General features: G+C 46.1%; 1 protein-coding gene across 4 annotated transcripts in view; it reads left to right on the top strand.

Annotated features, from left to right (window-relative positions):
- The window catches only part of LOC119973951 (interactor of HORMAD1 protein 1), a 66,131-nt gene that overhangs the window by 23,736 nt on the left and 14,833 nt on the right, over positions 1-27,562 (top strand). For all 4 annotated transcript variants that reach the window (XM_038812640.1, XM_038812639.1, XM_038812638.1 and 1 more), the window contains exons 3-7: positions 11,613-11,781; positions 14,356-14,516; positions 14,612-14,660; positions 17,316-17,403; positions 19,072-19,172. In XM_038812640.1, the coding sequence (XP_038668568.1) occupies positions 11,613-11,781; positions 14,356-14,516; positions 14,612-14,660; positions 17,316-17,403; positions 19,072-19,172 (568 nt within the window). The remainder of the gene's footprint in view (positions 1-11,612; positions 11,782-14,355; positions 14,517-14,611; positions 14,661-17,315; positions 17,404-19,071; positions 19,173-27,562) is intronic.

Genomic DNA, 27,562 nt, shown 5'->3' with positions numbered 1-27,562 from the left:
GGAGGTGAAAGGAGAATATTTAAGGAAGGGAGGCAAAGAGTAGGTTTAGGAAGGGGGAGAGAGGAGAGGAGTATCCAATAATAATAATCTTTATTGTCACAAGTAGGCTTACATTAACACTGCAATGAAATTACTGTGAAAAGCCCCTAGTTGCCACATTTCAGCACCTATTCGGGAGAATTCTGAATGTCCAAATTAATTAATAACATGTCTTTTGGGACTTGCGGGAGGAAACTGGAACACCCGGAGGAAACCCATGCAGACACGGGGAGAACGTTCAGACTCCACACAGGCAGTGATCCAAGCCGGGAATCGAACCTGGGACCCTGGCGCTGTGAAGCCATAGTGCTAACCAGTATGCTACTGTGCTGCCACACCAGGGAAGGGAGGGGGAAGAGTGTCCGATGAAGGGAAAGAAAGGGTGTCCAGGGGAGGGCGGGTGAGTGCCTGGGGAAGGAGGGGGTTGAGGGTGGTGAGATGAGCGTCCGGAGAAGGTGGGATGAGTGTTTTAGAGGACAGGGTTGGTGGTATTGACTGGTGCGATCTTGGTGGGTGAACCCAGAGTACTGGTGATAGGGGGAGCCATCATAGTCAGAGACGGGAAGGGGATGCAATAGAGTGAGAGTTTGGTAGGTGAAGGTCTCACACAGAGGGACACAGAAGGTGACTAGGAAGGTGCCTTAGATAACAGGAGGGTTAGGGTGGCCATAAGTAATGGCGATCAGCTCTGGGAGGAAGGAAGGATCGTGATAGGGTCCATGGTAACGGGGGGGAGCTTCTGGACTGACAGGGAAGAGGAATGGTAATATTGGGTGGGTCAACGGTATTTTATGGGTAATGGGGAGGGTAGAAGGTGGTGGACCAAATCTGGAATGTAATGTGCACCGTTTTCAAATCTAAACTTGACCGCAACGGTAGTCAGTCAGTGGGATCCCACGAAATGGGAAGAGGGTAAATTGTAGGATTGGAATCCCCTCCAACTGGACCCAGAGGAAACCGGCACAGACACGGGGAGAGATTGCAAGCTCCACACAGTCACACAAGGCTGGAATACCCAGGATCCTGACACTGTGAGGTAGCAGTGCTAACCACTGTGACACCGTGCCATCCTTCCTAAAGCATAAATCCTGGTACACTGGACACTCCTCCAGTTGAGGCTGAAACAGTGCTTTGTTTCGGTTTATCAGTAACTTCCTTGCTTTTGTATTCTCTGAGCCTATTTTTGAAGTTCAAGGTATTTGTGTGCTTTATAAACCAGAGGCTAGATTCTACGATTTGAAGACTATGGGCGGGATTCTCCCTTCTGGGGACTAAGTCCCCACGCCTGTCGCAAAACGGGCGGAAATCACTCCGGCAGGTACGCGAATGCGCGCGGCAGCTGTCTTCGTGCCGGCCCCTACGCAACATGGCGTGCCTGACAGGGCCCAGGGCAGAGGAACATAGCCGCCCAACCCCGGAATGAGCGCGCCCGCTGATCGCAGGCCTGGCCACCGTGGGCCCCCCCCCGGAGTCTGATCCCCCCCCGCGCCCCACCAGGACGGCCCCCGCAGCCAGAACGCTGAGGTCCCACCGAGTGAGATCACATGTGAACCACGCGGGCGGGAACTCGGCCCGTCGAGCGCGGAGAATCGCGGCATGGGGCCGCTTTCAACAGCCCCCGACCGGCGCCGCGTTGATTGCGCACGTGTGACTGCCGCGGATTCACCGAGCGCGATTTCGGTGCGGAGGGTCAGAGAATCCCACCAATGTCCCCACACCGGCGTGGGAACTGTGGGAAAACTGGCGGAAAATGGCCACCGATTCCCCGTTTTGTTGAGGGCTAGCAGGATGGCAGTGTAGAGCACCCGGCTCTAGCTGCCGATATGCCCCGTAGAATTGTCGGGTCCGTGGCCGCTTATGCGCACTGTGCTTCATGGCGAATGCAGCCCCGGGACCCAGCCCGTGAAATATTCCCTCTTCGGCTGGCTCGCGCGCCCTGGACCACCACCCCACAGTGCCTCCATCCCCGAATAAAGTCCCCCCTGCCCGCGGATCGGCCCTCCCCCAACTGTGGCGGCGCTGGACTGAGTCCGCAGCCGCCATGCCGAGCTCCCAACGGGTGAGGCCACACGTGTCCCACGCCGTCGGGAACTCGGCCGGTCAGGCGACGGGCCTCAGGCAATGTTCTGAGGCCGTCGATACAGCGGGCGGCCTACTCTCCGAGTATGCTGCTTTGGAGGGGCGGAGCATCACGAAAAAGGTGCTGCCCCCAATTTGGTCGGGAAATGTGATTCTCCGGCCATTCATCGAATGCGATTTTGACATTGTTGACCGGAAAATTCAGCCCCACTTTCTCAAATTTCCCTGTTACCTTCAATGATTTGTCCACGTGCAGTCCAAAGTCCTTTGTTTCTGCACACCTTTTAGAATTGTATCCTTCACATTGCCTCTGCTCATTCTTTCTTACTTCTCTTTTATTTACATTAAATTTCATCTGCATTTATCTGTCTATAGCCTGTCTGTGTCCTCTTGAGGTTTATCTCTGTAATTCTCAGTTTACGGTACTCAACTGTAAATTTTGAAATTGTGGCCTAAATCCCAAGTCTAGGTCAATAGTATAGATCACGAAAAGCAATGGTCCTAACGCCAACCCCACAGAATCCCACTACATATTTCTTCCAGTCTGCAAAACTCTTCACTATTACCAATTTATATCAATGCTCTATTGTCCCTTTTGTTCCATGGGCTCTAACATGGCTGCTAAACCTGTTAAGTGGCATGGGCCGGGATTCTCCGAAATCTCGGCCAAGTGTTGACGCCGGTGTCAAAACCGGCGCGAGTGATGCTGGCGTCCACTGGCCTCCAGGCCCAGGCATTCATCCCTTCCTAGGGCGCTAGAACGGCGCCGGAGTGCTGTGCACTGCTCTGGTGTCGAAAGCCGGCCTGCCACGGCCAGCGTGGGTCTGCACATGCAAGCGCCACGGCCGGCATGGGCCCGCGCATGCGCGCCACAGCCGTCTCTGCGCCGGCCCCCCGGGCAATATGGCAGAGCCCTACAGGGGCCTGCCGCGGAGAAACTTAGGCCTCCCCCAGAATGAGCCCGCCCGCCAATCGGTTGCCCCCAATCGCAGGCCTGGCCACCGGGAAAGCTACACCCGGAGTTAGCTCCCCCCCCCCCCCCCCCCCCCACCAGGATAGCCCCCGCAGCCGGAACGCCGAGATCCTGCCGGGTAGGACCATACGCAAATGACGCCGGCGGGAGTCAGCGGGCACTGAGCCCATCGAGCGCAGAGAATCGCCGGGGGTGGGGGGTCGCTTTCAACGGCATCTGAACAGTACTGTGCCGACCGCGCTGGCACGATTGGCGACGATTCTCCTGTCGCCGGAGAATCAGCAGCCCAGCGTCGGAGCTGCATTGCGGGATTCGCCCGCATTGCCGATTCTCCGACCTGTCGCGGGATCGGAGAATCCCGGCCATGTTGTCAAAAGTTATTTTAAAATCTATGTGCACCGTAACAACCACATAACTTTCATCAACTTAGTTGCACACGATTAACCCTTCACAAATTCAAGCTGACGTTCCTGAATTAATCCACATTTGTCCATATTGTGGTGATTGTATATCTGTGTAGATGCAATACAACTGAGCAAGCACTAGAGGGAGCACGGGAGAGGTATAAATACACACAAACAGGAAGTCAGGACACACCACAGGAATGGGAGCTGGTAGCAAGACAGACTAGCAGCACAGATGTAACTTTAAGTTAGGCACTGAAGAGAGAACAAACTCACAATAAAGCATCTACTTCAACTTTAAGACTACGAGCTTTATTAAGACACTAGGAACAACACATATGAGTTAATTTCGTCCCTAACTATCATTTCTTGAAGCTTACCCACCACCGATGTTCTGTAATTGCTGGACTTATCCTGGCACCTTCTTTGAACTTGTATGTAGAATTTTCAATTCTCCAGTTTTATGGCACCATAACTGTAAATAAGAAAGATTGGAAGATTATGGCCAGTGCCTGCCTGATTTCCTGCCTTGCTCCCTCAGTATAATTGGATGCCACTTATCTGATCTGATCTTGTAGCCACAGAACTCATTGAGCTTTGTCTTTGGAACTTTGGGTGGGATTTTACAGCCCAACGCCAGCAGATGTTGTTGCAGATGTGATAGGAAACTTTGCAGAGCCATTATAAGTCAACAACCCTCAAAATGTTCCTGTCCTGACTGCCAGTGTTGGGGCCAGAAAATCCACCCTCTCTTCCTCAAAAGAAGCAGAGGTAGATAGATTGTTGTTAAGGAAGGAGGTGAAAGGTTATTGGGGTGGTGGGTTAGGTTGGTGCGAATGTGGAGTTGAGATTACTATTATAAGAGCCATGACCTTGTAGAATGGGGAACAGGTTCAAGGGACCGAATGACATACTTTTTAGAATAGTATCCCTACAGTGCGCCAAAAGGCCATTCAGTCCATCGAGTCTACACTGACCCTTGGGAGAGCACCCTCCCAGGCCCACCCCTCCTCCCTATTCTTTACATTTTGGATTCTAAGGGGTAATTTAGCATGGCCAATCCACCTAGTCTGCACAACTTTGGACTGTGGGAGGAAACCGGAGCATCCGGAGGAAACCCAAGCAAAGAAAGTACAAGCTCCACACAGACAGTGACCCAAGGCCAGAATTGAACCGGGTCCCTGGTGCTGTGAGGCAGAAGTGCTAACCACTGTGCCGCCCTAATTTGGATAAGCATATGCCCAGTTAAGTTCCTGGTCAATAGTGATGGTGGGGAATTCAATGATGATAATTTTGTTGAATGGCAAGGAGAGGTAGCTAGACTTTCTCTTGGGTGGAGATAGCCATTACCTGACACTCTGTAGCACACATGTTACTTGCCACTTAATCGCCCAAGTCTGATTGCTGTCCAGGTCTTGTTGCATGTAGACCCAAACTGCTTTACGATGTTTGTTTTGATGTTATGGGGAGGATGAAGGTGAGTTGAGTCAGGTAATACCAAAGGTACCTTTGTACATGTAAATGCTTTTCTTGGGGGTCGTTTTTCAGGATTGAAGGAGCTGCAAGCGAAGTATGGGCTGGAGCAGGGGGAAATATTTTGATACATGCAGGTTCGAGACTTTGCCAGAAAGGAAATACAGAGCTTCCCAGTAGAGCCAGCTTCCATATTGCTGGAGGAGGTGCTGACGACAGGGGGACTGGAGAAGGGGGTAGTATCGGCGGTTTACGGGGCTATTTTGGAGGAGGCGAAGGTGCCGCTAGAAGGGATCAAGGCAAAGTGGGAGGAAGAGTTAGGAGAGGGTATGTAGGAGGGGTTTTGGTGTGAGGTGCTCCGGAGGGAGAATTCCTCCACCTCGTGTGCGAAGTTGGGGCTGATACAGCTGAAGGTGGTGTATAGAGCGCACCTTACAAGGGCGAGGATGAGCCGGCTCTTTGAGGGGGTAGAAGATGTGTGTGAACGTTGTGCGGGGGGTGGGGGTTGTTTGGGGGGGGGCAAAAACGTTCATATGTTTTGGTCCTGTCCAGAGCTGGAGGATTACTGGAAGGAGGTTTTTAGGGTAATCTCTAAAGTGGTGCACGTGAAACTGGACCCGGGCCCTCGGGAGGCCATATTTGGGGCGTGGAGGCAGATATTGTAGCCTTCGCCTCGTTGATCACCCGAAGGTGGATCCTGTTAGGGTGGAAATTAACCTCTCCACCCTGTGTCCTGGCGTGGCGGGGGGACCTGCTGGAATTCCTGACGCTTGTAAAGGTCAAATTTGAACTGAGGGGAAGAATGGAGGGGTTCTACAATTCATGGACGTTATTCATTATGCACTTTCGAGAATTGGATCACATCGAACATTAGGGCGGGGTGGGGGGCTGGGAGGGTTGGGGGGAGAGGGACTGTATGTGTTAATGATGACTATGGGTGATTCCTGATTCTTTTTTGTCATTTATTTATGTTAACATGCGGGCTAATGTCTGGGGTTTGGTGGGAGGATGGGATCGTTTTATTGCTATGGGGATTGACATTACATTAGTTACTGATTATTGTTTATTGTTGGGTATAAATTTGGGAGAAAATGAAAAAGGAGGAGAATAAAAAATATTTTAAAAAAAAGTACATGTAAATGGTCACTCACCAGTACCTGTTGGCTAAGAACAAAAGCTAGCAGCCATAGCAAGGAGAACACAACTCACAGCCTAGAATTCAATAAATAAAAATTGAATCACCTAATAAAGTCATTTTAAGTCACGTCTTTTCCCTCCCCTAAATGCCCTCAAAATTTATCATTGGACTATAACACAGAGGCGTAGGCTACTGCAGTGAGAACATGGGTTCATAATCTTACCACAGCAGATGGCGAAATTTGAATTGGATTAATACATCTGGAATTGAAAGCTAACCTCAGTAATGCTAACCATGAAACTCTCAGCGATTGTCATAAAATCCCATCTCGTTCACTAATCTTCTTAAGGAAAGGAAATCCATCATCCTTACCTGGTCTGGCCTACTAGTGACTCCAGAACCACATCAATGTAATTAACTCTAACTGCTCTCCGAAATTGCCTAACTTGACACTCAGTTCAAGGACAATTAGGGATGGTGCCTTACCAGCAACACTCACATTTTATGAACAAATTTTTTTAAAGTACCTAATTTACCAGGTCTGCTTCCAAGGTTCTCTTTGTGAGCTAGAAGCCTGGATTGCCCCAGCCACCATCCAAAAGTTCAAAGTATACACAGGAATGGATTAGAAACTCTGTGATCAATTCTTTTCACTTTAAAAATCAAAACATTCTTAAGAAAATGTGAGCAAAATACTTTCCACAACTAATTCGTAACACTAGTGGCACAATTGTACGGCTGTGTCGCGCTCAAGTGAGAGCCAAAGCGGCTGTTAGATTGCGGGAAAGGCCAAAATTGAGAGCCGTGCTGGGCACCAATCGGTTTACGAGCTAATCAGCCCACTGTTGTTGGCAAAATCAGGATCCCGCCGTGGCGTGGCGAGAAACCAATCATCATCACTTAAAGCCAATCTCCATAAAATTAACGGTAACGACCCCCTAGCTAACAGCGTCCCGTGATCTATTCACCTCCCCAGCAATTGGTGACGCGGGCACCTTTTTAAAAATGTGAAGCTGGCGGAATGGCTGCTCTGGGCGTCCGAGGAGGTGAGTAGCCATCTTCGTTCTTGGCAATGAGCCTGGAGGCCATCCATAACTCCCACTGATCGTGGAGCCTCTGGCTGCATGGCTGAAGTCTATTACTAATAGGGAATTGTAGTTACTTGAGCCCTTCACACGTGCCAAGTGGATTCCTGTGGGTAGGCGTGCTATGTAACATGTGAGAGTTATTGCCAAGCATCCCAGTCATCCCGTGATACCTGGACACTGTGCCTGAATAGCAGGAAGCAATACCACGGACGCAGCAGCCAACATCTGAACATCCAGCTCTGGGCTCCAGCACCAGGAACATTTCTGTGACCAGAGGGTGGGTGCACTGGGGAAGGGACTAGCACCAGGTCCAGGTAACGTTACATACGGGTGTCCGGGGTACAAGGTCTCCGGTCCGGTGACTAAGGGTCCACGCTGTGGTCGGGGGTGCCTGGGCAAGGCATGTTGGATGGCAGGGGATGTTGGGAGGGGTAGAGGTGGGTATACAATGGGGCAATGGAAAGTCCCGGAGAAGCAGACACTGCTGGTTGTCAGTCTCTCACCTTCTCCAAACCTTACAGATATGATATCTTGACTCAGCGGAGGCTGCCTTCGCGGTACTGCTAGCAGGACAGACGGCCAGGCGCTGGAGGAGGCGGTGGCAGCAGCGTCGACAGAGACTCGAGGTGGCAGCCCATGTGCACCCCGAGGATCCGGCCGTCCATTAGGCCAGGGAGGGACCTAGAGGGGGCGGCTGGCGACGGCCCAAGGCGGACAGGAGTCGCTGGTCTTCCGAACAGATGATGGACAACGTGTGCCGCAGGAGAATCGGCCTCAACAAGGTGACGTGCGGCACCTATGCCATGTCTTCGCAGACTTGGAACCCCGTGGATGAGGAGGATACCCACTCCCGGTGACCGTCAAGGCCACTGCAGCCCTGAACTTCTACGCCTGGATCATTTCAGGACTTTAGCGGGGACTTGTGTGGCATCTCACAAGCTACAGCCCACAAGTCCCAGATACCCTGTTTGCCCAAACAGCAAATTATATAAACTTTGACATGGACCAGGCCCAACAAGATGCCTGGGCACTAGGATACTCTGACATCGACAGGATGCCCCAGGTCCAGGGGGTAATAGATAGCACTCATGTCTCCTTGTATGCACTGGGCCGTCAGGGAGTGCCCTACATCAACAGGAAGGGGTTCCACTCCCTGAAAGCCCAGCTTGTGTGAGTCTATCACATGAAGATCATGCACGTGTGCATGCTTCCCAGAGAGTGTGCATGACAGCTACAACCTGGAGCAGTCGGACATGAAAAATGAAATGAAATGAAAACCGCTTATTGTCACAAGTAGGCTTCAATGAAGTATCTGTGAAAAGCCCCTAGTCGCCACATTCCGGTGCCTGTCCGGGGAGGCTGGTACGGGAATCGAACCGTGCTGTTGGCCTGCTTGGTCTGCTTTAAAAGCCAGTGATTTAGCTGAGTGAGCTAAACCAGCCCCTAAAAGGCTGGGCAACTTGACAGATGGCAAGGAATCGCAGCACCCGGTGGGATGCTGAAACCTGGGATTGAACCAGGGAACCTTTTAAAATCTTCAGTCCCTGGCCTCTTCGACGACCATCCCAGGATGGCCGGCTGTCTCTTGGGGGATAAGGGGTACCGCTGAGGATCTGGCTAATGACGCCAGTACGGTGGCTGGTGCCTGATGCACAGACCCAACACAACGAGGCCTATGCAACCTCATTGAGCGCTGCATCAGACTTCTCAAAATGGAGTTTTGTTGCCTCAACCACTCTGGTACTGCACTACAGTACACCCCACAGAGGGTGGCCCACTTTGTGGTCTCTGCTGTGCCCTCTACAACCAGGCACAGCAGCGGGGCGATGTGCTGGAGGCAGAGGGTAAGGAACATGCAGCCACCTCCAAGGATGAGGAGGACAAGGAGGCGCCGAACCAGGAGGGGCTGGAGGACCACCATGACTGGAAGGTTGAGCAGGGGATTGGTGGTCAGTCCGCATTGTGGAAGAAAGTGCCAGAGGCGTCATATTTCTCCGGTGCAATGTTTTTTAATGGTGTACATATGTGTCCCCAACTGTCCCTTGCCTCTGATAGAGCCCCGCCCCCACTACCCCACCCCTCCCAACCTTTCCCACCACCTCTTCCCCCCTCACCCCACCTTCCCCTTTCTCCCCCTCCCACCACCGTCCCTCCCCCTTGCCCTCTGAGTGATCCTCAACCTCATAGACCCTATCGACTGCATCAGCTCAGGGTTAACCTGGTCGAGAGGCTCAGCCTCTGACTGGGACACTGCTGGTTCCTGGGATCCAGCAGACCTCCAGCTGATGGAGATCCTGTGGGATAATGGACATGTGGTCAGTTGGAGGGAGGGGCCATTCTGTATGGCTTTAACAACTCACCTGTGACTGGTCATCTGGTTGGCGACCGTTGGATCCTCACCTCTGCGCCGCACGCCTAACTCTTATGCCAGTGATCGATCTGTCCTTGGCCACCCTCACGACCTCCAAGGCCCCTTCCTCAAAGGGGGTGAGGATTCTGATGTCCAGCACCCCATTGCGCATCTGGCCCTCTCCTATCTGTTGTGGATCAACTTCTCCTGTGGCGACACAGAGGGGACCTCATGAGCCATAAACTTCGTTCATTGCTGAGGGAGTGGAGGAGAAATGCCGGGATTGAGGAATGCAGTGGGGACAATGGGGGGTATAGGGGAGTGGACCAATTAATATTTGATACCGGTGATGCCTCGCCGCTTCGAGTGTCGGGAAGCTCGCGGCTGTTCCCACTCACTACCACACTCAGAAACCTTTCCATTGAAGCGCGCCCCAATGGCCATCCTTTGTGGCTGATGTGTTTCCAACTATTTCCTCAGCCCACCCCATAAATCATTCATGGGAGACAAGATAAACACACGAGGCAGCAAGGAATAGCAGATCATGTTGATGAAGAGGGGTGGGAGCACACTTGTCTGAAGCATAAACATTGATGTAGACCTGGTGGGTCAAATAGCTTACTTCTGTACAGCATATTCCGTGGAATTGATATTCAGTACAGATCAAGAATTTAATATCTGCAGGGCAACACATTTATTTTCAGCTAAAAAATTTGAATAAGTATTTTGCTGGCATTAAAAGGCATTGTGTTGCTATTTAAATTATTAATAATTGCTTGTACTAGGCGTACAATCTCAGAACTTTGAAGTGGCATCTGGCATTACAGAATTTCTACATTGGGGGGTGATCTAATGGTTCCACTTAAGTTAGAATAATAAGAAGGAGAACAATCTGAGAAACAGGTGAAATGAAGAAATATAGTTGCAGATCAGATAAAAAGAAGGTCGGCTCACAAAAGTTTTTCAATCAGGGGCTGTTTAGCTCATCAGGGGCTGTTTAGCTCACTGGGCTAAATCGCTGGCTTTGAAAGCAGACCAAGGCAAGCCAGCAGCACGGTTCGATTCCTGTAACAGCCTCCCCGAACAGGCGCCGGAATGTGGCGACTAGGGGCTTTTCACAGTAACTTCATTTGAAGCCTACTCGTGACAATAAGTGATTTTCATTTTTCATTCATTTCATTTCATATAGGCCTGGGACGACACTGGCTGAGTTTATCCAAGGATAAGTGCATAGGGAGGCTGCCTTTCTCTAGGAAGGCTGTTACAGACTTTTGTTGCCTTTTGCAACAAGTTCTACAACCAACTGCTACAAAACAAAAATCACTGATATTGTTTTTGAAGTCAAGTTCATGGTAGTGTCAATATTTTTCCCTTTAGCTCCTTTCAGGCTGCAATAGAGAATATCAATAAGTCTGCAGTTCATGGTTTCTTTAAAAGTGATGCCATGCTTGTTCGAATAAGAAATTCCATTACTTTTCTCATGGGCAATCAAAAATTGTCGAATAGGATTCGGCACCTGTACAGATTGCATATTCCTCCTACATCCAAGGCGTTTCTGACTGCCCCCATATTGCCTTATGAACTCTTTCAGATGACTCCCTTATTTGAATTGAAAGACCTTTCACTCCATTAATGTGGCATGATCACCAGGGAAACCTCATGTAGGTCCGTGTTTACTCTCTTGGCAGATATCATGGCACATAGATAGTAAAGTTCCGTCCCCATATTGCCCTGCACAGCATTTGGGGACCGGGGCTACCCCTTCCAGTTGTTTTATGATGCTTCTCAGGAACCTACTCTTGTTAGTCAATCTACAGATTTGTGTCTCAATTTAAAGCTTCATTGAGCAGATATTTGGACACTTCAAGCAATGATTTCTTTGCCTAGACAGGTCTGGTGGTTTCCTCCAGTACAAGCCAAAACGAGTGTCCGATATCATTTCCTGTAAGTGACAAAATGCTACTTAGCAATGGGAGCACATGGTACAGAATTACCCACGCACCTGCGCATTTCCACTCATCTTGGTTGTCTATGTAATGTTTATCTATCATGAATTATTTTGATACAGGATGACTAAAGCTTCAACTCGGAATAGTGCTCCCAGTGACTACTCCAGCTTGACTGATTCTCAATTTCTTTTTGGATCACAATTCTGTCCTGAGAATTCCGAATCACAGGATTTCAACCTGCCTTCAAGAGCACTGAAGAATTCCCAGCAAAACTCACAGCAGATTGAAGTAAGACAACTCTGAACTATCTGAGCTGGTGTCTGAACCGTGCTCTTCTGCTACATGAGGTGTAATGAAAATAAAGTGCAGAGTTCACAGGCAGCCACTATAGGATAAGCATAAACATTTTTATTTAAAGTTTGTGTGACATGAGCTGAGTTAAGAATAATAACAGAGGTAGTGGCACCTTGACTACCAGCGTGTTGAATTAAATAATTAAAATCCTTGTTTGCATCTTCAAATCCATATAAGGCCTCATCTATCATACTTCTGCAACCTCTTATAGCCTTCTACCTGCCTTCTGTATCCTTGAGTTCTCCGTCTCCATTCTTCTATGCTCCTCCTTTCTTTTACTGCCTGCCTCTTAGACTTATTACTTACAGTCTTCGGCCTCTTCACTTCTCTCTTCATCTATAAAAACATTCTCAAAAGTCATCTTTTAAACCAAGCTTTTACTCATTTCTAATTCTGCCATCAACTCTTGGTATCTATTCCTTTATTAATTTTGTTTTTTCTCCCCACTTTTCTACATTAAAGTTGTTACATAAATGTAAGTTGTTGCTTGTTGTCACGATAGCACAAATAATGCACGTCACTGGAATTTGAGGATGACATATCAGAAATTTACTAATATGTAACAAGATATTTGGGTGAGAGTGTGTTGGAGAGTTTCCTATTGCATATTGTCAGACTATTCAGATCCTGGGGGCGATTCCCCATGCCGTTCCGTGTGGGAGAATCGCTGTTCGCGCCATTTTTTTCCCGCGGCGCCGGTCTGATGCCGGCAGGCGATTCTCCGAGGAGCAGAGTGGACCAATTAACATTTGATAGCGTTTGGCGCGTCGCGGGCCGCTGTCCGCGGCTGGGCCGTTGATTCTCCGGCCTTGATGAGCCGCGAGGCCGTGCAGAAACGGCAGAGTCGCTGCCAGCGGGAACTCTGCGCGAAGAGTTGGGGGTTGGCCTGTGGGGTGGGGAAAAATGCTCCTTCACCGGGGATGGCCACTGATATGGTCTGGCCCGCGATCGGGGCCCACCGATCAGCGGGCCGGCCTCTCCAGCCCGGCCCTATTTTATTACGTGGCCGGCCCCTGAACCCCCACGCCATGTTGTGTTAGGGCCGGCGCGCTGAGGAAGTCCTCCGTGCATTCGTGGGTTGGCGCGGCCCAGCTGTGCATGCACGGGTTGGCGCGGCGCTCATTTGGCGCCAGGAAGGGAGGTTGGAGCGACGCGAACCGCTCCAGCACCGTGCTGGCCCCCTGTGGGGTCAGAATTGGTAGTCGCTGCGCCCGTATTGCGCCGTCGTGAAACGTGACGGAGTTCACGACGGCGCGAATACTCTATCTCCATTTCAGAGAATCACGTCCCCGTCTTGATTTATCTGTCTGATATAGTACTTAATTTATTGGAAATGGGTTTGACTTGTGGTGTAATATGTCGCCGCTCCCTATTTTCTGCAGTGATAGAACACAGGTTTTGAATCTGATGTCCTGCAAATTGAGATTTCTGGTTATAGCCATGTAATTGTGAATAGATGCCAAAAATGCATTATATCTCTAAAGGGGGAAATCAGAGAGGGAATCAGCTCAGGTTGCTCTCTCTTAGACCTTCTAGCAATCAGTTACAGATGACATTAAAAGAGACCCAAGAGCAAGTCACCTTTTTGATCTCTTGACTATGGATCATTTATAGCACAGGAAGATCATATAAATGAAAGTGGAGGAAATAATTAACAATTTTTTCATCAATAAATGAAAGATAGATTGTGCAGTTCAGAGATGTCCCCAGATACTTAAATGTCAAATAAAAAATTGATGGCAGCTATGAAGCAAGGTATTTTTTGTCACAAATAAAAATTTTACACAGATTTATGAAATACATGGAATAGAATTTGGCAAGATCGGAGGTAAATAGTTTTTCACGCTAGAAGATATATATTCCATAGTGGAGTAAAATAAGTAGTCTTCAAAGCAAGAACGCATTCCGAAGTATAAGGATATGAATCAGGATTGCCCATGTAATTTCCAAGTGCCAACATCCATAATTTGAATGTATATCATTATACTGGGATTTCAGAGTAAAAATGTTGTCGCCTGCTGTTGAGTGCCCATTTCACACACTCTAATATGATTTAGGTATTGAATTGAGATTGTGTGAATTATAAGAGCATCGTTGTATTCAATTGAGAAATTGTATCCTCTCAATAATACATCGAGAACTAGAGGGCACAGATTCAAAATAATGGGCAAAAGGAGTAGAAGTGATGTGAGAAAAAATGTTTTCACCCAGAGAATGGTTGGAGCTTGGAACAAACTTCCTGAGGGGGTGGTGGAGGGGGTTTAATTGTGGTGTTCAAAAGGGAATTGAATTGCGACCTGAAAAGAAAGAACATGCAAGGTTATGGGGATGAGGCAGGGAAGTGGGACAAGATAGAATGCTCTTCCAGAGAGCCAGCGCAGACTCAATGGGCTGAATGGCCTACTTTTAACCTACAAAGGTTCTGTGATTTTGTGCTTTGTTTTAGATAGAGAGAAGGATCAAAATCCAAGAGAAATACCAAGCTAAGCTATTTCTCTTATTTTATAGAGTGAATCGAAGTTCTATGAGAAATATCAGGCGAAGCCATACTTATTTGCTGCAGAAAGCAAAGAGATTCGTTCATTGACTCAGTCTTGTGCTGGGAAACCCAAAGGCTTTCTGGAGCAGTTTGAGATTAGGAGGAGAAAAGCAAAAGACAAAGAAGAGAGGTAGTTATTGCAGGAAAAATAGCTAACAAATGCATTTTGATTCTTTCTTCAATATGTTTGAATACAAAAATGTGTTTTATTTATTATTATTTTAGTGAGCTCTTTAATAGCTGGATTTCTAAGCTCCAAGACAGCATTGAAGGGGTATGTAAATGTCAAGTTTGAACATTTTTTTGCAACACTAATTTTATAATAATAATAATCTTTATAGTGTCACAAGTAGGCTTACATTAAAAATGCAATGAAGTTACTGTGAAAATCCCTGAGTCGCCACACTCTGGCACCTGTTCGGGTACACTGAGGGAGAATTCAGAATGTCCAATTCTCCCAACAAGCATGTCTTTCAGGTCTTGTGGGAGACACTTTCAACATTCACTCCAACCGCATCAATGACATGTGAACACCATGGTGTAATAAGCAGTAGGGCTGGCTATTATTCTAATCACTTTGGGATTGGATCCAGAAGGATATATTTTACACCGTTAGAGGAAAATAATGGCTTATTTTCTAACTGTGGTTATCCATTAGTTGCCTGACCAATATACAACAGCTCAGGTCGGCTACACTTAACAAAATAGCATGCAACCTTCAAGTTTCATGTCTATTCCATAGCAATTACTGACTGGGCCCTATGCCAGTAAACCAGACAGAAAACAGGAGAGTAGCTATATGACTAGAGAGGCCTATAATTGTGGTTCGAGTCGCACCATTGGGGAGCAGCAGCTATAATGCTTAAAGATTATTTTGATATAGGGTGAGAGGAACTAAGGGGCAAGAAGGCTCAGGTAGATCATAAACCTCAGGATTGACCTGTTGGGTGGAATGGCCTGTTTCCATGTTGTAGAAGTTATGCAGTTCTAGGGAGTGAGGAAAGGTACCCTGTCGTTATTCCTTCACTGTTTGGTACGTCCAAGAGTCCTCTAAAACTTCTGGTCTGTAGGAGACTCAACTCAGACCCTTTTGGCAGGCATCCTGCTGTATGTAAAATGAGGTGGGAGGCCATAAATGCTTCTTCTCATCAAAATAACCTCATAATACCTGAGTCAGTCTCTACTACAAGTTGCCATACCAGTGCAGCATCTAGAGGCAGAGATGTGATGATTTGGTTTCTGGCCTGTTTTTCACGTTAGTCTGGCAGTGGAACACCAATTCTTAGAGCAAAGAGGAAAATCTACCCTTTCATACCAAGTGCTTTTTCAGGTAATTAAATATTTAAAAAGCTCATGAGACTGATCTTTTTGACCTGTATCCCATCTAGACTCTGGGCAAACAAAAAGACAGGATGGAGACCAATTACACTCATTTTCTGACCCCATTGTCTAATGGGGCTTCCTTCAAGGGGCAGATCAAAACCTGCACTTGCAGTAGGTTCAGACCAAGTGCTGTCATGGCAATGAGCAATAGGGGACATTCTTCAGACTCGATTCCCTCTGATTACATACAAAGTGCACTACTTTCCAGCAGAACCCCAAGCTTCTGGATTGTCACACCTTGCAGAATTGAGTGGACTAAGCAGCAAAGCAAACCCCACTGACAGCGTAAACTACTCACATTTATTTCAGGGACGCAAGAGATTTTTGGCCCCATGTTTTTCTAGTTGCTGCTCGAGAACAGCAGGCAGAAATCCTTATGGCTGGTAGCCAGGTCCAAACCCTCTTTGAACATAAATTAATGAATTTAAAGTAAGATAATTTAATCTCTTGACATTTTTTCTTAAATTCAACAGCAGAATTATTACTTTAGCAGAAAAATAGCCTGCCTGATAAGGTTCTTACCTCTCATGTAACTAATTGTAGGCTATTTTCTAAGCGACACTAGGGTTTTGTGTTGATATTAAAGACAAAATGATACAAGTTGGTAAAAAGTCTAGAAAACCAATTATATCGTCTCTCCAGGAACAATGCATTGATATGCAGAAACCATTGCTAATGATTTTGGATCATTTTGGCCTTCATAGACCACAATTATTTACTGTTGAGAAAGATACTCAGTTGCTGCTCGGGAACAGCAGTCAGAAATCCTTATGGCTGGTAGCCAGGTCCAAACCCTCTTTGAACATAAATTAATGAATTTACAGTAAGATAATTTAATCTCTTGACATTTTTTCTTAAATTCATGTTTTCTAGATAGACTGGATTGTAAATACCGGTTGTTAAAGAGCCGTTTTTTTCACAAAATAGAATTTGCAATTATACAAAATAGCAGGTTCAAGGCATCACAGTGGCCCAGTGGTCTGCACTGTACAGATGCTCACTGGGCCACAGGCCTTAGGTAATGGTGTCTTATGAATGCCACATATTTTGGAAGAGGCTGACATTTTTCCTGTTGCATACTTGTCCTGAACTTAATGTTATCAAAACATGTTAAAGCAGGGCATTTTTGCTTTGGGTATCATATATCAGTGCCACTCATTTGAAGAATGACTGCTCTTACTGCTGTAGTTAAGGGATGCACAAAACATGGAATTTACTCAGTATTAATATTGATTATGATAACCTGTGAGTGTTTTGAGAATTTGTTTATGACCTGATTGTTGCATTTATAAATGCCACTCTTTTTGACATTTAGAAAGTGATAGCGAACACAAGCCAAGAACTCAATATTGGTGGTATCAGCATGCAAATGTGCAATGCAATCATAATGCATTTCTTCATGCACTTTTAAACAAGGAAGTTAACCCACTAAAATTAGCAGGATAATAATGCATGCAGTAAAGTATCGGACAGATGAAATCAATCACTTGCTAATATATTCAAGAATTACTCTATGCCTATGACTAATTACTTTTATATTTTAAAGATTATAATGTGCTTTAATAATCTTGAAAAGAAGGCAGAACTACACAACAAATTGGTTCTCGAGGGATTGGAAAGTATGTCGAAAACAAGTAAGTCTACTGTGTCAATAGGCTTTTCAAATAATGTTTTGTAGAAAGTGCTGGAAAGAATGACCCCCCCCCCCCCCCCCCCCCCCCCCGCCCCACAAACGCACACACACACACACTTTTAACTTTGTCAGTAATTTAATGAAATGGATCACCTGCTCATTGTTAGAGACACGTATGATTTTCATTCCATTAAATTTTAAAACAAATGGAAAGTGTTAATGAAACCCAGTACAATCCAATTTGATAATAAGCACGGTATGCTGATTTTTAAAGTCCGGGGTTTGATGAACCATACATTAAATGCAGCCTTCTAATAGGGTGCAGCCATAGAAACAGAGTATGGAAGACATGCAGTTTGCACTGCAATCTCTGTAGTAACAAACAAACCACCGTTGCAAAAACAAGCACAAGGTTTTTTATTTCATGCTAACTGACATGTAATATGTTCCAAATATGCAGCACCTTTCTGACCAACCATTGAAATTAACACCTTTCATTATGACATTCTATTGAAGGAAAATCATCAGGTTGACCTGCTACTGTCCACTTTTCTGCTGAAATTGAAAACTTGTGACCTACTTGGGAGTTAAAATATTCAAGTAGATTATGCAAGAATCAACAAATGAATTCAATCTCTCTCTATAATAGCAATAGACGGAGCTTTAACTCATTGGCTCATCTAGTACTGAATTTGGTATTGGATTCCAGTTTGTTTTATGATTATGTGCACTATTGACATCCAAAGGTTAACTTCAAAAATGCCCAATGCAATAATTATTTTATGAAAATTTAAACTTGGATTTTATTTTTAAAACACCACCAATTCAGGCATTTTTCAAATTGGTCTTTTGATAAATTGTGAGTAAGTTTTACATATGATTGCATAGCCACTAGGTGGAGCACTATACAGTAGACAAAGTCCTAATTATTTCCTGTACAGGCTAAAAAAGACAAGTTAGTTCATGAACTAAGTACATTTTTAAATATTAATGGATAACTATTTCCTAAAAACATAAAAGTAATGTTCAGACAAATGGGAAACTATGAAAGTCAAGCCATTTTAGTCAAATTAATTTATAAAAAAAAAAATTTAGAGTACCCAATTATTTTTTTTACAATTAAGGGGTAATTTAGCGTGGCCAATCCAACTAACCTGCACATCTTTGGGTTGTGGGGATGAAACTCACCAGACATGGGGAGAATGTGCAAACTCAGGGCCGGGATTCGAACCCGGGTCTCGAACCCGGGTCCTCAGCGCCGCAGTCCCAGTGCTAACCACTGCGCCACATGCTGCCCACGTCAAATGAAAATTGACCGTTAAATTTCAGAATATTTTTCAGAAAGACTTGCAAGAATACCTAATGTGTAATTGCTAAGCCAGAAATTCCTGTAAGGTTTTTATGTTGCTTCCAACATACTGATACAGGCAAACATTTTCTTGACAAGACTTGAAATTACTTAGATTGCATTAACCCAGCAGTCTTTCCCACCTTTAGTAACCCAGATTTAATACTAATTTCCAAAAACCCACCCTGACTACCCCACCTTAAATTTCCAAGTTACCATACCCTCATGCAAAGAATTCTGACTATTCCACAATTTTGTGCATTTTTCTACGCTTCACATGTTGTTCACACCCCCCCCCCCCCCCCCCCGCCCCCTTTTCAGTGCAGGAGAACATAAACTCACACTACGAATCAATAGTGAGTGCCTTGGAGACCAAAAGCAGTACTGAGCAAATTCTGGAAATGGACAAGAGACTTGTAGCTGTAAGTTAATTTTTGTTCATAATGCAAATAAATATACGGTGGATTGAAACAAATTGTTTTTTTTTGATCTCTTATACATAATTTTATAGCCGTTTAGTGTACATACAAAACTTGAACATTGCTGAAAGAAGATGTTTTGTCAAAGTTTTGTGACTTGCACTGATCAGGACAAGGGCAAGAATACCAACGTCAGGGAAAGCAATAAATTTCTATTCTGAGAGGAGGGTGCTTATTGGTTGGGAAGTGGATTCTAATTGGCATGGAAAATGCAAGTTAATGGTGACTGACAGCTAATTGCCAAGCATTGTTTGAAAGTTTAAACCTCGCAGCTTGACTCTGGTCAAAGTATTGCCCTGAGGAATAACCAGCCAAAGTCAAGCATTTATTTTGTTTAGCTGAAACAGGCACACTGCAGGCCTGACTGACATCATACAATCTGATAATCAAATGTGACACTTTTCCATCTGCTGGAAGCTACATATATTAACACATGGAGCCCTGTTCTTGGCAGACAGAAATACGATATACGCACATTGCGCCTGTTCAGCTGAACAAAATAAATGATAGCATTCGTTGGTTCATTCCTCAAGGCAATGCCTTGACCAATTGGAGTCAAGCTACTTTGTTTAAATTTTCAAACAATACTTGTCAGTTAACTGTCAGTCACCATTAACTGGTGCATTCTCTATGGAAACGCCGCTACAAATCAAAGACCACTTGCCAACCAATAAGCACTCTTCTCATACAGTATAAAGTTGTTGTTTCCCCTGACATTGTATTATTGTGATTGTCTGGATGAGTGCCAAGACGAAAAGATTCGACAGAATATGACGGGGTTGGGGGGGGGAGCTGAAGAGTGGGTGAAAAGATCGGGGCAACCTTCCAAAATGGAATCCCTCTCGGTGCGGCCTTGGTGGGGATTAACTTCCCACGGCCAAAAACAAATGGCAAAGTTCCGTTGGATAGCGGGATGTTTCTCGGTGCTGCAGCCGGCAAGAACTACCCCGCTAATCCCACCGTTCAGCAGACTTTAACTGGAGTCTGCTGAATCGCGCCTATAATTTTATGTTCAGCTGTTGTTAGATTGCAATCTTAAATTGAGTTAATGACTTTTCACTATTCTTTGAAATCCAATTTGTGTTTTTGTTTGTTTTTGAGCCTTGTCTTCCATATTGTTGTTTGAGATTTGGAGAACAGCAAGATTTATTTCTCCTGCCAACAGAAGAATCCAGCTATACTTATTGTGACAAACATGAAATTATCAAAAATTAAATAGACTGAAGAAACTAATTTATCTGTCATTATTTTTATGATCATTTTGGTCATGTAAAATATGCATAATTATATAAGTCATTTGGCAATGTTTACACTTACGCTGCTTTAATTGAACATCAGGTTGGGCTTGCCTATTGTTCTAATCATGTTGAGTGCTTTTTTTCAGTATTTAAGTCCATAAATTTCAGCAATTGCTTTATGTAAATGAGGGAACCTATGACAATGCGCATTAAACATTTTATTTTTATCTCATTTTAACAAAGGCATTCTTCAGAATTGCTAATTAGAATTAAAAGGATCTGAGAGCATATTTTTCACTTGCAGTATTACATACTTTTATAGATTTTTGATTTATCATTTTCGTATTTGCATTCTCACTTTATTCTTGGCATACTATTCACCAACTATGATTAGTTAATACCTGTCCATATACCTATACCATCTAGCTATTTTCAAATCTTCTATGATAGTCAACAATTAACGGATTCAGTACAATCTCCAAGATTGACCTATCCTTCATTATTTCATCCTTTTTTTAGTGATCAAGTTATTTGATTTGCCACTTTATCTTTAAAATCCAGATTTAGATCAGAACTTTTATGTTGAGAACTGCTGGATTACACCTGTGTCCTATCACTGCGGTTTAGAAATTGAGTGCACACAGAGGGTTACAGGGTGCAATTACAATGTCTGGTGAAAGCCTCGGGCCTCAGTACAATGAAATGGCTGAGCCTCGGTGATTCAGAGACAGCTCACTTGGTGAAATGTTGTTGAATTGTGGACTACTGTAATACTAGCTAGGTTGTCAGGTAAATGAGGAAGAGGGACGATCAATGGTCAGGTCAGGGTGCTTTGTCATCAGCATGGAAGGGACTGCTTTTACCAAATTTGAATGTGCGTTGGAGCACTTTTCTCCTTCTGGCTCAACATTCAGGTTAGTATGGAGACCTTCCTACCGGTTAGTGCTGTACAAATTCAATGTCATCTGGATACTGTTGGAGATAGCTCACCAGGGAAAGGCAGCACCATCCAGGTTCATGGCACCATGGCTGACTCTGCTGCACAACAAAGCAGGAAAAAGAGTGGCAGAGCTATTGTGATAGGGGATTCAATTTTAAGGGGAATAGATTGGCATTTCTGTGGCTCCAGGATGGTGTGTTGCCTCCCTGGTGCAAGGGTCAAAAATGTCTCAGAGTGGCTGTTGGGCATTCTGGAAGGGGAGGGTGAACAGCCAGCTGTCGAGGTGCATTAAGGCACCAATGATATTGGTTAAAAAATGGGTTGAGGTCCTACAAGCTGAATTTAGTGAGTTAGGAGTTAAACTAAAAAGCAGGACCTCAAAGGTAGTAATCTCAGGATTGCTACCAGTGTAGGAATGGCAGGACAGCTAAGATGAATACGTGGCTTGAGAGATGGTGCAAGAGGGAGGGATTCAAATTCCTGGGACATTGGAACCTGTTCTGGGGGAGGTGGGACCAGTACAAACCAGACGGTCTGCACCTGGGCAGGACTAGAATCAATGTCTAAGGGGGAGTGTTTGCTAGTGCTGTTGGGGAGGGTTTAAACTAATATGGCAGGGAGATGGGAACCAATGCAGAAGGTCAGAGGCAAGTAAGGTGGGGACAGAAACAAAAGGCAATAAAGGAATAAGTGGAAAGCAAAGAAACCAAAGGCAAAAATCTAAAAGGGCCACATTACATCATCGGCGGAATTCTCCGACCCCCCCCGCCCCGCAGGGTCGGGTAATCGCCCAGGGCCGGTGTAAATCCCGCAATTCTCCGCCACCCGGGAATCGGCGGGAGTGGGAATCACGCCCCGCCGGTCGGCGTGCCCCCAGCGGCGATTCTCCGGCCCGCGATGGGCTGAAGTCCCGCCGCTGACAGGCCAATCCCGCCGATGTGGTTTAAACCACCCCTGTGCCGGCGGCATAGCGGCGCGAGCCGGCTCCCGGGGGGGGGGGGGGCGAGGCGATCGGACCCCCCACAGTGGCCTGGCCCGCGATCGGGGGCCACCGATCGGCGGGCGAGCCAGTGCCGTGAGGGCACTCTTTTTCTTCCGCCGTAGCCACGGCCTCCACCATGGCGGAGGCGGAAGAGACCACCCCTACCGCTCATGGGCCGGTGGTGACGTCAGCGGCAGCTGACGCTCCGGTGCATGCGCGGACTCACGCCGACCGGCGAAGTCCTTTCGGCCAGCCCTGACGCCGGCCGGTATCGCGCCAAAGGCCGTTGGCGCCAGTCGGCAGAGCGGGAGCCACTCCGGCGCGGGCCTAGCCCCTAAAGGTGCGGAGAATTCCGCACCTTTGGGAAGGCCCAACGCCAGAGTGGTTGGCGCTTCTCCGCTACGCCGGGACCCCCCCGCCCCGCCGGGTAGGGGAGAATTTCACCCCATAATTCTAAAAGACTAATAAATGTCAAAAAAGCAAGTCTGAAGGCTCTGTGTCTCAAAGCGAGGAGCATTTGTAATAAGGTTGATGAATTAACTGCGCTGACAATCATTAACGGATATGATGTAATTGGAATCACGGAGACCTGGCTCCAGGGTGACCAAGGTTGGGAATTCAACATCCAGGGGTATTCAGTATTCAGGAAAGAAACAAGGAAAGGAAAGGGAGGTGGGGTAGCGTTGCTGGTTAAAGAGGAGATTAACATAATAGTAAGGAAGTACATTAGCCTGGATGATGTGGGTGGGGCTGCGGAATACCAATGGGCAAAAATCATTAGTGGGAGTTGTGTACAGACCACCAAACCGTAGTTGTGAGATTGGGGAAGCATCAAACTGGAAATTAGAGATGCGTGCAGTAAGGGTACAACAGTTATTAATCCTGCATATTGATTGGGCTAATCAAACTGGTAGCAAATGGGATGGAGGAGGATTTCCTTGAATGTATACAGAATGGTTTTCTCGACCAATATGTCGAGGAACCAACTACAGAGCAGGCCGTCCTAGGCTGGGTACTAAGCAATGAGAGAGGATTAATTAGCTCAATCATGGCTAACATGGGAAATCAGGGATGGTGTTAAAGCCAAAGAGGAGGCATATAAATTGGCCAGAAAAAGCAGCAAGCCTGAGGACTTGAGAAATGTAAAATTTGCAGAGGAGGACAAAGGGTTTAATTCGGAAAGGGGAAAATAGAATACAAGAGTAAGCTTGCAGAAAACGTAATTACTGACTGCAAAAGCTTCTATAGATATGTGAAGAGAAAAAGATTGGTGAAGACCATGTTGGTCCCTTGCAGGTAGAATCAGGTGAATTCATAATGGGCAACAAAGAGATGGCAGACCAGTTGAACAAATACTTTGGATCTATATTTACTAAGGAGGACACAAATGACCTTCCAGATATATTAGGGAACAGAGGGTCTAGCATGAAGGTGGAACTGAAGGAAATTCTTATTAGTCAGGAATTGTATTGGGGAAATTGATGGAATTAAAACCTGACAAGTCCCCAGGGCCTGATGCTCTGCATCCCAGATTACTTAAGGAATTGACTCTAGAAATAGTGGATGCATTGGTAATAATTTTCCAACATTCTATAGATTCTGGAAGAGTTCCAATGGAATGGAGGGTACTAATACTTTTACATACCAGACCTGACAGAAAGTTGTTTAAACTTGCTCGTATGAGATCCACGTCAAAGGTATGCCAATTCTTCTTAAAGATTCGCTCTACACTGACGATGCTGAGGTAGCATTCCATCCTGAGCAACACGCTCAGTGTAAATGGATAGACTCTGTCACACCTGCAAAGAGTTTCGCTTGACCTGAGCATCAGGAATACAAATGTCAAGGTTTAGATGTTGTGATGCTGCCACCTATCAGCATTGACAATGGAGGTTGTCGATGGGCTCCAGAATCAATAGCAATCTGTCACTTGATGTTCAAATGAACACACAAGCGCAAAAGCTGCAGCCATTATGCCCAAACTGAGTGAATGATTGTGGAACAACAATGTGACTGAGAACAGTAAACTGTGAGACTACCAAGCCTGTATCCTCAGCGCACTCCTCTACTGTGGTGGGACTTGGACAACATATGCTAGGCAAGAGAAAAGGCTGAACAGTTTCCACCTTCACTGCCTCAGACATATATCTTGGCAGGACAAGGTTGCCAACTCAGAGGTCTTGGAGCATGCTACTTCCATCAGCATACACGCATTCCTAAGCCAATGATGTCTGCAGTGGCTCAGCCACATTCATCAGATGGATGACGGCTGTATTCTCAAGTATCTTCGATACCTCGAACTAGCCAGATCGCGACCTGCTGGACATATAATCCTCTGCTACAAGGATACTTACAACTGAGTTATGAAATTAGTGGATATTAATGCTGACAACTGGGAATCATTGGTGATGGCTATGACCTCTGCAGGCTGACTTTTTGGAAGGGCATTGGAAGAGACAAGGAGAAACAAAGCTCACCTGACAAAGAGGAGGGGCCAGAGTAAACAGAGGCCGGTGAATCCATCAACTTTTCAGCCCTCTGCCTTCATCTAAAGCAATTAAAGCAGAGATGGTCATGCCAGAATGAGGCCCCTGAACCATACTAGGTGACGTTCAACACAGAGTTGGCTAAAATGCAAACCATTGTCTCACAACACAAAGGGCTGGCCAAAGGCTCAGTGAGCTCATTTTCTGCCGAAACCCTCTATACCTTTATATTTGACTTTTTTTAAAATTTAGAGTACCCAATTCATTTTTATCTAATTAAGGGGCAATTTAGCGTGGCCAATCCACCTAGCCTGCACATCTTTGGGTGTGGGGGAGAAACCCACACAAACATGGGGAGAATATGCAAACTCCACACGGACAGTGACCCAGAGCCGGGATCGAACCTGGGACCTCAGCGCCGTGAGGCAACAGGACTAACCCACTGCGTCACTGTGCTGCCCAGACTTGACTATCCTAACACACTCCTGGTTGACCTCCAATATTGTACTCTCATTAAACTTGAGCTCATCCGAAACTCTGCTGCCCCATCCTCATTTATACCAAGTCCTGTTGACTTATCACCTGTGTGCTCACTAACCTACATTGCTCCCGATTAAGCAACACCTCAATTTTTAAATTCTCATGTCCAAACCTCACCATGGCCTCACCCCTCTCTATCACCATAAACTTCTCCAGCACCTCAACTCTCTTGAAATATCTGTAGTTATCTCATAGAGTCATAGAGAGTCATTGAGAAATACAGCACAGAACAGGCCCTTCGGCCCACGATGTTGTGCCGAACTTTTGTCCTAGGTTAATCATAGATCATAGAATTTTGGACACTAAGGGCAATTTAGCATGGCCAATCCATCCATCCTGCACGTCTTTGGACTGTGGGAGGAAACCGGAGCACCCGGAGGAAACCCACGCACACACTGGGAGAATGTGCAGACTCCACACAGTGACCCAAGCCGAAATCGAACCTGGGACCCTGGAGCTGTGAAGCAATTGTGCTATCCACAATGCTACCGTGCTGCCCTTAAGAACAAATTAATCTACACTCCATTATTCTACCATAATCCATGTACCTATCCAATAGCCGTTTGAAGGTCCCTAACGTTTCCGACTCAACTACTTCCACAGGCAGTGCATTCCATGCCCCCACTACTCTCTGGGTAAAGAACCTACCTCTGACATCCCCCCTATATCTTCCTCCATTTACCTTAAATTTATGTCCCCTTGTAATGGTTTGTTCCACCCGGGAAAAAAGTCTCTGACTGTCTACTCTATGTATTCCCCTGATCATCTTATAAACCTCTATCAAGTCGCCCCTCATCCTTCTCCATTCTAATGAGAAAAGGCCTAGCACCCTCAACCTTTCCTCGTAGGACCTACTCTCCATTCCAGGCAACATCCTGGCAATTCTCCTTTGCACCTTTTCCAAAGCTTCCACATCCTTCCTAAAATGAGGTGACCAGAACTGCACACAGTACTCCAAATGTGGCCTTACCAAGGTTTTGTACAGCTGCATCATCACCTCACGGCTCTTAAATTCAATCCCTCTGCTAATGAACGCTAGCACACCATAGGCCTTCTTCACAGCTCTATCACTTGAGTGGCAACTTTCAAAGATCTAGGAACATAGACCCCAAGATCTCTCTGCTCCTCTACATTGCCAACAACCCTAACGTTAACCCTGTATTCCGCATTCATATTTGTCCTTCCAAAATGGACAACCTCACACTTGTCAGTATTAAACTCCATCTGCCACTTCTCAGTCAGTTCTGCATCCTATCTATGTCTCTTTGCAGCCGTCAACAGCCCTCCTCACTATCCACAACTCCACCAATCTTCGTTTCATCTGCAAATTTACTGACCCACCCTTCAACTCCCTCATCCAAGTCATTAATGAAAATCACAAACAGCAGAGGACCCAGAACTGATCCCTGCGGAACACCACTGGTAACTGGGCTCCAGGCTGAAAATTTGCCATCCACCACTACTCTCTGACTTCTATCGGTTAGCCAGTTCGTTATCCAACAGGCCAAATTTCCCATTATCCCATGCCTCCTTACTTTCTGCATAAGCCTACCATGGGGAACCTTATCAAATGCCTTACTAAAATCCATGTACACTACATCCACTGCTTTACCTTCATCCACATGCTTGGTCACCTCCTCAAAGAAGTCAATAAGACTTGTAAGGCAAGACCTATGCCTCACAAATCCGTGCTGACTATCCCTAATCAAGCAATGTTTTTCCAGATGCTCAGAAATCCTATCCCTCAGTACCCTTTCCATTACTTTGCCTACCACCGAAGTAAGACTAACTGGCCTGTAATTCCCAGGGTTATCCCTATTCCCTTTTTTGAACAGGGGCACGACATTCGCCATTCTCCAATCCCCTGGTACCACCCCTGTTGACAGTGAGGACAAAAAGATCATTGCCAACAGCTCTACAATTTCATTTCTTGCTTCCCATAGAATCCTTGGATATATCCTGTCAGGCCTGGGGGACTTGTCTATCCTCAAGTTTTTCAAAACGCCCAACACATCTTCCTTCCTAACAAGTACCTCCTCGAGCTTACCAGTCTGTTTCACACTGTCCTCTCCAACAATATGGCCCCTCTCGTTTGTAAATACTGAAGAAAAGTACTCGTTCAAGACCTCTCCTATCTCTTCAGACTC

This window comes from Scyliorhinus canicula, chromosome 11, assembly GCF_902713615.1.
Source record: "Scyliorhinus canicula chromosome 11, sScyCan1.1, whole genome shotgun sequence".
Lineage (NCBI taxonomy): Eukaryota > Metazoa > Chordata > Chondrichthyes > Carcharhiniformes > Scyliorhinidae > Scyliorhinus > Scyliorhinus canicula.
The sequence above is the reverse complement of the archived record's forward strand: the minus strand, read 5'-3'. Positions and strand labels throughout refer to the sequence as shown.